The sequence below is a fragment of the Perca fluviatilis genome, chromosome 9 (assembly GCF_010015445.1).
Source record: "Perca fluviatilis chromosome 9, GENO_Pfluv_1.0, whole genome shotgun sequence".
Lineage (NCBI taxonomy): Eukaryota > Metazoa > Chordata > Actinopteri > Perciformes > Percidae > Perca > Perca fluviatilis.
The window spans coordinates 33856242-33868464 of record NC_053120.1 but is presented as its reverse complement, the minus strand read 5'-3'; the positions used below and the strand labels follow the sequence as shown (position 1 = coordinate 33868464).

General features: G+C 42.0%; 1 protein-coding gene across 3 annotated transcripts in view; it reads right to left on the bottom strand.

The window, feature by feature from the left end:
• Positions 1–12223, bottom strand: part of si:ch211-51h4.2 — a 102651-nt gene that overhangs the window by 6632 nt on the left and 83796 nt on the right. For all 3 annotated transcript variants that reach the window (XM_039812286.1, XM_039812284.1, XM_039812285.1), the window contains 5 exons: positions 11171–11213; positions 9087–9201; positions 8336–8438; positions 5900–5969; positions 5644–5747 (listed from right to left, as the gene is read on the bottom strand). In XM_039812286.1, coding sequence (XP_039668220.1) covers positions 5644–5747; positions 5900–5969; positions 8336–8438; positions 9087–9201; positions 11171–11213 — 435 coding nt within the window. The remainder of the gene's footprint in view (positions 1–5643; positions 5748–5899; positions 5970–8335; positions 8439–9086; positions 9202–11170; positions 11214–12223) is intronic.

Genomic DNA, 12223 nt, shown 5'->3' with positions numbered 1-12223 from the left:
TCTGTTATTTTATTTTCAGACGGCACGCTTTCCTCTTTAGTCAGCCCGTCACGGTGGCGCCGTCATAACCTTTCACCCTCCAGTTACTCTAACTTCCGTCAGAACACTGGCACCAAGATGATACGTTCAGGAGTAATTGTAAATCATACAATGTCACAGAAAAAAAATACTTGTAACCGTAATACTGCTTTTTTTTTGGCCATAAAGCATCATTTTGTGATTAATTACATCCCACTTTTTATCACAGTAATACAACAGATACCTTATTTATTTTGAAAGTTCAATATTGACAAGTAGCTAACATTGATGCTAATGCTTTGTGGGTAACATTATGAGGTTACAACATCATTCAACACGCTTTAGTATGACTGTTTCGACCACAGTTAACAGGACTGGGCTAACCCACGAATAACTTCACTAGCAACGTTAACTGTATAGATAGACGATTAATCTAATGCTAATTTAGCCAGCTAGCACACCCCGGTCTGTCTGCCTCACTCCCCCTGCGCAGAGAGACTCAGTCGGGGATGACAGCTGACAACAGCCCCGGGAATATAGCTAGCTAGCTATCGTTAGCCCCCAGTCAGCTATCAGCCAGCTACTTTTATTACAGCAACCCCCCGGCCAGAACTTATCTCCAGTGCCTGGTGCAAAAGACAAAAGGTGAGTTAAGCACCAAAACGAAAAGTTAAGATTACTGAAAAGTGAAGGGGAGATAATTCCGGGCAGCTGGGAGATGTTCTGCTGCTGCACAACCGGCATCGAACGTCCTGGCTCGCGGTCGCGGAGATTCCCCCGACAATCCCCACCCACACCTGTCTCTCAGCCTCGTTTAGTAGCTAGCTAGCGTTACAACAAACCCCGTCCGCCCCGGTGTTGAAACGATCCAAAAGGTGACACTGATATGTGAAATATTTTGTGTTTTAGCTGCTGGCTACTGTTAGCTTGCTGGCTCACGAGCTAACTGGTCAGCTACAAATAAAAATCTAATCAAGAAAAACGTAATTATGTTGGGGAAACTGCATCTATTTTATTAGAATGAATAAACGTAACGTGAATAAACTTGAACGGGTAAACTCGTCCGTGAACTGATGCATTCTAACTGGCAGCGAAGGTGTTTAACACTTAAAACTCCCATAATTCCACGCAACTTCCCAACGTCATCAAAAGTCCAGTTTTACCGTCCATTGTTTTGGTTGAGAGACCCCTAGTGGCAGAAAGTTACATATTGTACGTTTAAGTCTTATTTATCTGATCAATCTAAATTTGTTGCTGTTAAAACGATGAATCCTCCAGGCACGCTAAAGTTAGCCATGGCGTTCCACAAGGCTCGGTGCTTGGACCAATTCTATTCACCTTATACTGTATATGCTTCCTCTAGGCAATATTATTAGGAAACATCCAATTATACCTATCAATCAAGCCAGACGAAACCAGTCAGTTAGCTAAACTTCAAGCCTGCATTAAAGATATAAAATCATGGATGACCTACAATTTTCGGATGTTAAACTCAGACCAAACTGAAGTTATTGTGCTGGGCCCTAAAGACCTCTGAACCTCATTATCTAAAGATATAGCTACTCTGGATGGCATTGCCCTGGCCTCCAGCACTACTGTCAGAAATCTTGTAGAGTTATTTTTGATCAGGATCTATCCTTTAACGCCCACTTAAAACAAACCTCAAGAACAGCCTTTTTTTCACCTTCGTAACATTGCCAAAATTAGGCACATCCTGTCTCAAAACGATGCTGAAAAACTTGTCCATGCATTTGTTACTTCCATCAGGTTGCTCAAATAAGTCCCAAGAAAAGAGATCATATTTCTCCTGTATCAGCATTGGCTTCCTGTAAAATCCAGGATTGAATTTAAAATACTTCTCCTGACCTACAAAGCTCTAAATGGTCAAGCACCATCATATCTTGAAGAGCTCATAGTACCTTATTGTCCCACTAGAGCACTGCGCTCCCAGAATGCAGAGTTACTTGTGGTTCCTAGAGTCTCTAAAAGTAGAATGGGAGCCAGAGCCTTTAGCTATCAGGCTCCTCTCCTGTGGAACCAGCTCCCAATCTGGGTTCGGGGGGCAGACACCGTCACCACATTTAAGAGTAAACTTAAAACTCTCCTCTTTGATGAAGCTTATAGTTAGGGAGTGAGGAGTTGCAGTGTTTGCCTAGACTGGCGGGGGAAGGTGTATAGCTCCAGCAGAGGTGTCAAGTAACGAAGTACAAATACTTTGTTACCTTACTTAAGTAGAAATTTTGGGTATCTATACTTTACCGGAGTAATTATTTTACAGCAGACTTTTTACTTCTACTCCTTACATTTTCACGCAATTATCTGTACTTTCTACTCCTTACATTTTAAAAATAGCCTCGTTACTCCTATTTCAGTTCGGCTTGTTTTCATTCCAGCCAAGCCAGATCCGGCAGGGGGAGAGTTCTAAGCCCGAAAAAGCTACCTCTCCTTATGACCTGTCTCTCTTAGTTACCTGTTATAGTTACGCTGTTATAGTCCTAGACTGCCGGGGGACTTCCTTCCTTTGACACACTGAGCTGCTCTCTCCTCTCCCTTTCTATTACTGTTTCTATTACTGTTACTATTACTATTACTATTTGTGTGCAGCCCGTCCCAGAAATGCTTGTTACTAATCCTAGCTTCTGGGGAGTTTACTCCCCGGAGTCCTTATGCTTTTTTCCCCCAGCGTATTTCCTTGGAGAACGTTGGCACCAAGATCCTGGTTGCAGCTGTCGCCGTGGTCCTGCTGCACTCCCTGCTGAGCTCAGCGATGCCCTGCAATGTCATGCTGCGTCCTGCTGAACCCTGCAGCTTCCCCCCACATCCAGTCACTGTTTCATTATTAATGTGACTACTATCGCCACTGTTTCATCACACCCCCAACCGTCTCGTCGACACCGCCTACCAAGAGCCTGGGTCTGTCCGAGGTTTCTTCCCAAGAGGGAGTTTTTCCTCGCCACTGTCGCACTGCTTGCTCTTGAGGGAATTACTGGAATTGTTGGAATTGTTGGGGCTTTGTAAATTATAGAGTGTGGTCTAGACCTACTCTATCTGTAAAGTGTCTCGAGATAACTTATGTTATGATTTGATACTATAAATAAAATTGAATTGAATTGAATTCCGGCTTGTTATCGTTCAAAAAAACACACACAAAAAAGAAACTATCCAGATTAATCACGCCATCAGGATAGAATGAATTTGATTGTGGTTGGATAAGTATAAACATATACCATTCCGACACCCTATTGGTTTGCACGCGATCCATTGCACCTGCACAAACCCGGTGCTAATACGGCACCGGTGCCTTAACGTCCGTTATCTACCGGACCGAATAGCAACGCAGATTTCGGTGCCTTATTTAGGTGCCACTTAAATGACTGCGCTTCTCTCTGATGCTCCGAAAACGGACGCTAGAGGGAACTGAAACATCGCCGCACGGGACGCTACTTAACACTAGACTCGACAGCAGGTAACGTCAGCATACCTTTAGCTAGCAGCTGGAGTAAACACGGTTAAAATGTTGACAGCTAAATGGTGTAAAAGTGTGTCTGTATTTCACTGGAGAGGATTGTAACACCAGCCTGTAGCTGCCATTGTCTGAAAAACACAGACTCAGCCTGAAATATGTTATTGTTATAAGTTATTGTTATTACATTTTACCCCCCCAGAAGCTTTTTTCACCTGGGTCTAACATTGGGAGAGTTAGCGTAGAGTAGCATTATCAGCTGAATAGCTTAGCGCAGGGGCTAATGGACCCACGTTTGTATCTCGTAAATGACCCCACTAATAATGCCCGAAATTATACCAAACTTCTACACTAGTACATATAGGTTATGCACTCATAAAATGATGGATTGGAAAGTTTGTAAGTACACCAGAAGTTTATGAACACTTGCCTGCTCTCTTCTGCTCTCTGTTGCTGCTGCTGGTACATGCAGTTAGACGAGTGCTTTTGTTGCATCTCTTTTCGGTGTTGTAATTTGTAGACGGCCCTAAGCACTCCTCTTACAGCAACAACAACAACAGCAGAGAGCAGAAGCCAGCAGGCAAGTGTTATTTACATACACTTGTGTACTTACAAACTTTCCAATCCATCGTTTTATGAGTGCATAACCTATATGTACTAGTGTAGATGTTTGGTATAATTTCGGGCATTATTAGTGGGGTCATTTACGAGATACAAACGTGGGTCCATTAGCCCCTGCGCTAAGCTATTCAGCTGATAACGCTACTCTACGCTAACTCTACCAATGTTCGACCCAGGTGAAAAAAGCTTCTGGGGGTGTGTTTGTCATGGTGCAAAGGAACCTAGGGTGAAAATACTCCCAACTATCACTTTAATTTTGACCCCGTGGCCTTAGCAATACACAAGCCGTTCTTTAATGTCACCTTGTCCTTTTTTTTTTTAAATCAACTTTTTAGTATTTTGTTTTTGAACATAAAGAACAGACAAATACAATTGAACAAGATGCTTCCTTTTTTTGTGGAGGTGGGGTAGTGCACTATAGGCCCCTGTGGGGGCTAAGCTTTTGTCCTTAATGGCAATTTTCCCCCTTACATTACTTTTACTTTTATACTTTAAGTAATTTTGAAACCAGCACTTTTACACTTTTACTTGAGTAAAAAGCTTGAGTTGATACTTCAACTTCTACAGAAGTATTTTCAAACCCTAGTGTATGTACTTCTACTTGAGTAATGAATGTGAATACTTTTGACACCTCTGAGCTCCAGACACGGCATCCCTTCTCTTCTCTGCTTCTCTTCATAGTCGTCAGATTCATCTACCAACCCTTATAGAACTGGCCTAGGTTTGCCTTGCACCAGCTCTTAATTATGCTATTATAGTTTTAGACTGCCGGGGGACTTCCTTTGACACACTGAGCTTCTCTCTCCTCTCTCTTTCCATCTGTGTGCATCCATGTCCCAGAAATGCTTGTTACTAACCTAGCTCTGGGGAGCTTATTCCCCAGAGTCCTTATGTTTTTTCACCCAACAATTTTCCTTGGATTAGGGTGGCACCTAAATCATGGTTGCAGCTGTCCCCGTGGTCCTGCTCCGCGCCTTGCTATGCCCTGCTACACCCCGCTACGCCCTGCTACGTCCTGCTATGCCCTGCTACGTCCTGCTATGCCCTGCAGTGCCCTGCTACACCCTGTAATGCCCTGCAGTGCCCTGCTACGCCATGAACTACTACAACTACTATTTCTAGTCATAGTTCCATTATCTTTATTGTGACTATTATTGCCACTGTTCATCACACCCCCAACCGGGCACCGTCTGACACCGCCTACCAAGAGCCTGGGTCTGTCCGAGGTTTCTCCCTAAAAGGATATTTTCCTCACCACCCGAGGTTTCTCCACCACTGTCGCACTAAATGATTGCTCCTGGGCGAATTACTGGAATTGTTGGGTCTTTGTAAATTATAGAGTGTGGTCTAGACCTACTCTATCTGTACAGTGTCTTGAGATAACTCTTGTTATGATTTGATACTATAACTAAAATTGAAATGAAATTATCATTTTGGTGCTGGTGATTTTCCTTTGGGGCTGGGTAAAGCCTCTTTGGGGGGCGCCAAAAATTCCTCTATGCAAGAAAAAAACATGACATTGTAAAAACAGAGGGACTCACTGGAATCTATTTTCTCTGGACTCTCTCAGCATGATGAAGACAAAAAGTCCCACTTCAGTGTTGAGGGAGAACGAAACAACTTTGTCCAACATGACAATAAAACCCTGAAGAGAGAGAAGGAAAAACACCGGTGACTGGCAGAATTCCAGGCGATTACTCCTTCATCATCAATCTCTTATCTTCTTTAACCAGTGTGCGTGTGTGTGTGTGTGTGTGTGTGTGTGTGTGTGTGTGTGTGTGTGTTTGTGTCATTTACCCTGGGATCACACACTGAAACGATAAAGATGACAAGGAATGCAAGCAGTGACATGAATCCTTTAGCCACGCTGGAAGAAAGACAAGAGAAGAAGAAGCATGGATTCAACTTAATTAGTCAAAGTAAATATCTAAAAAGAGTTTCAGATAAATCAACGTCACAAAACAAGCTCTTCATCTTCATTTATGTGAAGGTGGAATTATTATTATTATTGTTATAGTACTATCGTTTTAATAATGAGACAGAAAGCCCAACGGCTAATTTAACGAAACAAGCTAAAATGTAAGTTAATAAGGCAATTGTGCACCTTATATTTATGTTCACAAAAGTGCTTGTTTTGCCATTGACAGACTCAGATTATTTCTCTAAGTGCCTGACAACCTTACAGAAAGGATTTCTTATTAGGATAACATCTCTGTTTAAGAGTAACATCCTTTTTTAAACATAAAAACATCGGCGAAATTGCTTTCGCTAAACCCACCAGACTCTATGTAAATAAACAGTAATACACACTAAAAGTATTGCTTTTTTAAATGGAGTCTGGTGGGTTTAGCGCTAGCGATCTCAGAGCTGTTTCTGGTTAAACAAAAAGGTCTTAAAGAGGGTTTTAAAAAGGTTTTTTGTTTAGGGATCATTTTTATAATGTCAGACATTTAGAATAATAAGCCTGCCCAAAACAGATCTTTTAGTGTTCCAAATTGATGATGCACATTTGCCCCATAGGGTTACATTACAGATTACAGATCCTGCAGAGGCTATTTCCACAGAGTGCCTACTGATATAATTAGACTTCCAACATATTGTATGCACCTTGCAGACACGTGTCTCAAATGTCACCTCAGGAGGTGGTTTGAGAGTCTCAAACCACCTCCTGAGGTGACATTTTAACATGACACGGCAGGAAAAGTAACTAATAACATTAATAATATTCCGTTATTAATGCTTAGTTACCCTTGTGCTTTGTGTACTGTATTCCATTTGGATGTGTCACTCCCAATGTCTGCTGTAACCAAAAAGCTTGTTTTATACTTTTTATATTATAGTAAACTAAAACGGAAACTAAAACAAAAATAAGCTGTAAAAAATGTTAAATGTTAAAGGTATAGTGCGTAGTTTCTGTTGCCCCAATGAGGTATTCTAAGTAATGACAACAAAACTGTCGGCGCATCCACATAATACAAGCCTTCTGTGATCATGCACGCGGCCCCACCCCTCTTCCATGCAGTTGCTAGTAGCCAAGGAGGACACGGAGGATTAAAAAAACATGATGGACTCTTCAGAAGAGGTCATTATCTTCACTTGAGTTTCTGCGAGCGAAAGTCGCCGAGCGACACAATCTTCTGAATATATCCATACTGGGAAATACAAAGTATTTGTGGAGCTGATAGTCTTAATCAGCTTTGTAGCAACTAATTTGGCAATGGCTTGAATGTAACGGACGTTCATTAATATAAAAAAATGACGCACTAAAGCTTTAAACCAAAGATTAAACATAATGGCTAAACTCCAACCATGTATTTTGTATGTATATGTATCTACGTACTCTGTAAAGCTTAGACTGGGCCCGAAAAATCAAGCCCGACCCTACCCGAGCCCGTGCACGTTGTGTCCGAGCCCGGCCCGGCCCGACACATTAACTGTTAATTATGAGCCCGAGCCCAATTTAAACCCAACAATTTTTTAATACGTGGGCCGTTATAAGTGACGTTCTTAGCTACAATTCCGAGTTGTTTGAACTACAGAAATCTCTTTAGAATTATCTTAATGAATAATGCAACAAGGACGAAGCATGTGAACTGCGTTGTTTGTTTATTCAGAATGATCAAAGCTCTGAAAACCATATAGGAGACTTTCTTGTCTCGATCACCTAATTAATACTTTCCTTCACCATGGTGTGCAGGCCGACAACGAGCCCAATATAGGAGAGACCATATGTGCTGCTAAAGGACTCGTAAGATATCTGAAACAATCTGGCGTGGTTGCGCAATTATTGAAGACAGTGCTACAGATGGGGGAGACACGATTTAGCACAGTTTACCTCACACTCAAGTCAGTGCAGGACATATACCCAGAGCTACGGGAGAAGCTGGAGAGGCATAGCTTTCTCCCCACCCAATTAGGCTAATAAAGTAATGATTAAAAAAACACAAATGCTTGATCAAGGGCCGGCCCGGCACGGCCCAAGGATAGTGGCGGAAAATATCGGCCTGACCCGACCTGACCCGGCCTGCGGGTCACGTCTGGTCAAGTTCGGGCTCGGGCTCGGGCAGAGAATCTAAACTCTAATACTTTGAGACATTATAACTAAAGTCAAAACTCAAAATTAAATAAAAAAGAATTCCAAATTCTAAACTATTATAACCCTGTTGTGGAGGTGAGAGCATAAGCTGCTGCTGTGACATGTGAGCACAAACATTGACCCGTTTCACTCCTCACCCTCTTGCCGAGCAGATGTGCTCTTTGTTGGGCAGGTTTCGCTCCCAGGCTTTAGACAGCCACTCCAGTCTGCTGCTCCACACCGAGCTCACCAGACCATCAACTGAAAGAAGCACAACTAGTCAGTAAATACAAAACAATTTATGCTTAAATGAATAGTTTAACATTTTGGTAAATGCACATTCTTGCTTAGAGTTTGATGTTAGAAGATGTAATCAATTAACACATTCTTAAGGTACATGTCCATATACGCATTGTTTTAACGGATGGGATCGCCCAGTATTCACAGTATTGCATGCTAGTGGGCTTGCCGCCAGTTTCTCTTCACTGACCACTGACAAGCAAAGAAAACAGTCTACACCCTCCTACAACCGCGATGGCTGCAGCTGATTGGACGAACACCTCACATGGGGCTGTTAGCTCCAGGATTTCAAAGCAGACCTTAATGGCGGCTCCGTCGGAATACAATCTCTCTTTTTGGAGAAAAACAACTTTTGAACGTACACATGTTCCACCAAAACAAGTTCCTTCCCAAGGCTATTTTGCAGAGGCACCACTGCTTTTACCGGTGCTTAGCACCGCCCAAGACAATTGTGATTGGTTTAAAGAAATGCCAATAAACCAGAGCATGTTTTTCTCCCATCCCAGAATGCTGGGTGGAGGTCTGGCAATGCGAGACTACTGTGGTTGCAACATCAAGTGTACATTAATGCTACATGACTAAATCACAATCAAGCAGGAGTAAACTTACTGGTATGTTTCATGGCAGATCCCATTACCAGGAAGGACACAGTGACGCTGATGGCTATAAACACCTGGATCAGCTCAGCCAGCCAGGAGTACGCCTTGTAACGTTCATTAATAATCTACATGGGTTGGTGAGGTGGGTGATGGATGTTGGTGGATGTTAAAAATGAGGACACAACAAGGGAGAAGAAGGGAGGCATGTTTTTGTAATTTAGCTTAGAACATATATAACCTAGTTTTGAAATAAAAAGGCACACTCAGTGTTTTTTTATTGTGTATTGCTACATACAGTATGTTCCTATGAACATTTCGGCTACATTTACATGGCTACATTTTGGTTTTTGAGCAGAGATTTGAGCCAAAAGCAATCTCTGTGCACGAAAGCGTTTTTAGCTCCAGTTTTTAGCAGATTGCGTTTTAAACTAACATGCCCAAACCGCATATCTCATGAAGATTCTAGTATACTGGGCATGTGCGTGCCAGGGTAAACAGTACGCAGCATGTATACTCCGCCAGTTGCTGGTAGCTTAGTCTCAGAGAACGAGACGTTTTTAAACCAAAACGTAGCAATGTAAATGCAGCTTTAGTATGTTGAAATGCATTCTAAAACACAGATGACACCATTTACATGTTTGCTGAGGGACCTGTTTTTATTACTCTCTGATCTACTGTAGTCTTTCATTATGCAAGTCATTGTTTTGACCAGAGCTTCATGTTTTTCGTTGATTAGCTCCCTCTTTTAAGTTGTGCTCATCAGTGAAATCACCACTTTTAGTTAGAATGAAAACCTCCAGTGTAATTTCATGAAAAGACGCAATCAACTTGGGTTCCCATACTAATAGTTATAGTCAGAGGGAGCATTTGTAGTGTATCTGTGTCAGCACCAGGCCCCTGTCTGTGACTCGGCCTGATGAGATTTTGATAAGAATTTGACATGGTGCAGCTTTATTCTCCTGAGTTATATTTCCTTTAAAGAGTTCGAGCCAGGCCAGCTCCATTGTGCAATCTCTGACTACCGATTAGTTTTGTCAGGCAGGTCCAGACAGCCACCCCAGCTAATTGCTGCATGTTTCAATTAGTGGTTGTTAGCTTGGTAGACACACTGTTTCCTGTGTAATTGGATCCAAACACAGGCTGAACACATGCTGCTGCTGTTGACTTCACCACAAACCATTATCTAGCCCTGCATGTGGCTCTATGGGCACTTATAGGCCTTTAACACACATACAAACTTTTTTTATTAATAAGGGAAACAATTCCACTAATTAACCCTGACAAAGCACACCTGTGAAGTGAAAACCATTTCAGGTGACTACCTCATGAAGCTCATTGAGAGAACACCAAGGGTTTGCAGAGTTATCAAAAAAAAGCAAAGGGTGGCTACTTTGAAGAATCTAAAATATAAGACATGTTTTTAGTTATTTCACACTTTTTTGTTAAGTACATAATTCCACGTGTTCATTCATAGTTTTGATGCCTTCAGTGAGAATCTACAATGTAAATTGTCATGAAAATAAAGAAACACATTGAATGAGAAGGTGTGTCCAAACTTTTGGCCTGTACTGTACGTGCAAAATTATTACCTTGCAACAGAGACTGAGACATGGACAGGATGAGCTCAGGTACTATTGGTTATTATTAAAACTAGGGGCCTTGATCAATCATTATATAATAAACACATTCACAACATATATACAGAAGGAGATTTGTGAGATTTGAATGTCTTTCTGTCTTTCAGTTAGCCTTAAAGAAGAAGAGGGAAAACTCAACAATGACACACATCTCTCAGAGTCAGTGCGGATTGGGATATCTTAAAAAAAACAAACTAAGCTGAACTGTTCTGCGAGGCTCCAGTAACACTTTGATTGCACATAACAAAATACTTCCTCACAGCTGAACTGTGAACTTGTTAAGTACAGCATCAATACATTCAAAAGTGAGATATGAAGCTTAATTTAATTATTGAATTGTTTAAAAACTGATAAAAAGAGTTGACAGGCATTATGTAAATTATGAGTACTTCAATATGTATATCTTCCTTCTCTATCTCACCACTACAAACACACAAAAGGAGTGTGGTGTCCTTACCTTAGTCAATGGTATGGTTGCAATCTCTCCTGCTTTCTCAGACCTGAGGGGGGAAACAGATAACATAACAGTTTATCTGAAGGTTACAGAGGAGGCTTTGGAACTGTAACGTGCTCAGTGGCGTCGTTAAGTGGATTCTCCTCCCTTATCAATAACTACTGATCTTTACCCAAGGAGAACCTGATGTTCAGCAGCTGTAATACCACTTCACCTGCACCAGCCTGAGGCTACATTCACACCGCTACGTTTTGGTTTGAAAACGAATATCTTTTTTGAAGTTTACACCTGGCATTCACACTGCTCTGGCGTTTCAGAGCCTCTAAACCGGAGACATTTGGAAACACTTTTGACCCTGTTTTGGTTTGGAATCTCTGGGGTTGTGTTGCAGTCTCAACGGTGGAAAACAAAGACTTTGGCAACACAGACACTGATGCCAATGTTTCGCCGCCTCATTGGGTCTTATCAATCATGACGTCTCGTTCTCTGAGTATACAGTTTACCCCGGCACGTGCATGCCCAGTATACAAGAAACTTCATGAGATATATACATGTTAGTTTTTGGAGCTAAAAACAAACCAAAACGTAGAAATGCAAATGTAGCCTGAGAACAGAGGCCTACATCTTTGCTGTCACTGGCTTTCTGTTACCCACATGGCCAAAGATGCTGTGTCAATTCAGTGGAAACAACTAACTCATGTTGTGTCTGTCTTATAACATGGTTAACATGAAGCATTTTCAGGAAATTGCGAGCTGCCCGGTCCATCCACTTTTTTTTTTGCCGAGACCCAGTGTTGACAACCCCAGAGATGGACAATCTGTTTAGCCATCTCCCGGTGTCCGATGCTGCCTCGGCGGGGAGTAAAACAGATGGACCTTACGTAGGCTCTATGCTGCCAATGGCCTGCCGCTGATTCGGGCATTGCATTTTTGTTGTATGGTATCATAGCAATGACTACGACTCACAGTTTTGAACCCAGTTCAAAAACCACTCCAGCGGAGTGTGGAGGGGCCATGCATTGCTTTTCCTTGTAGAAAAGAACTTAGGCCTACCAA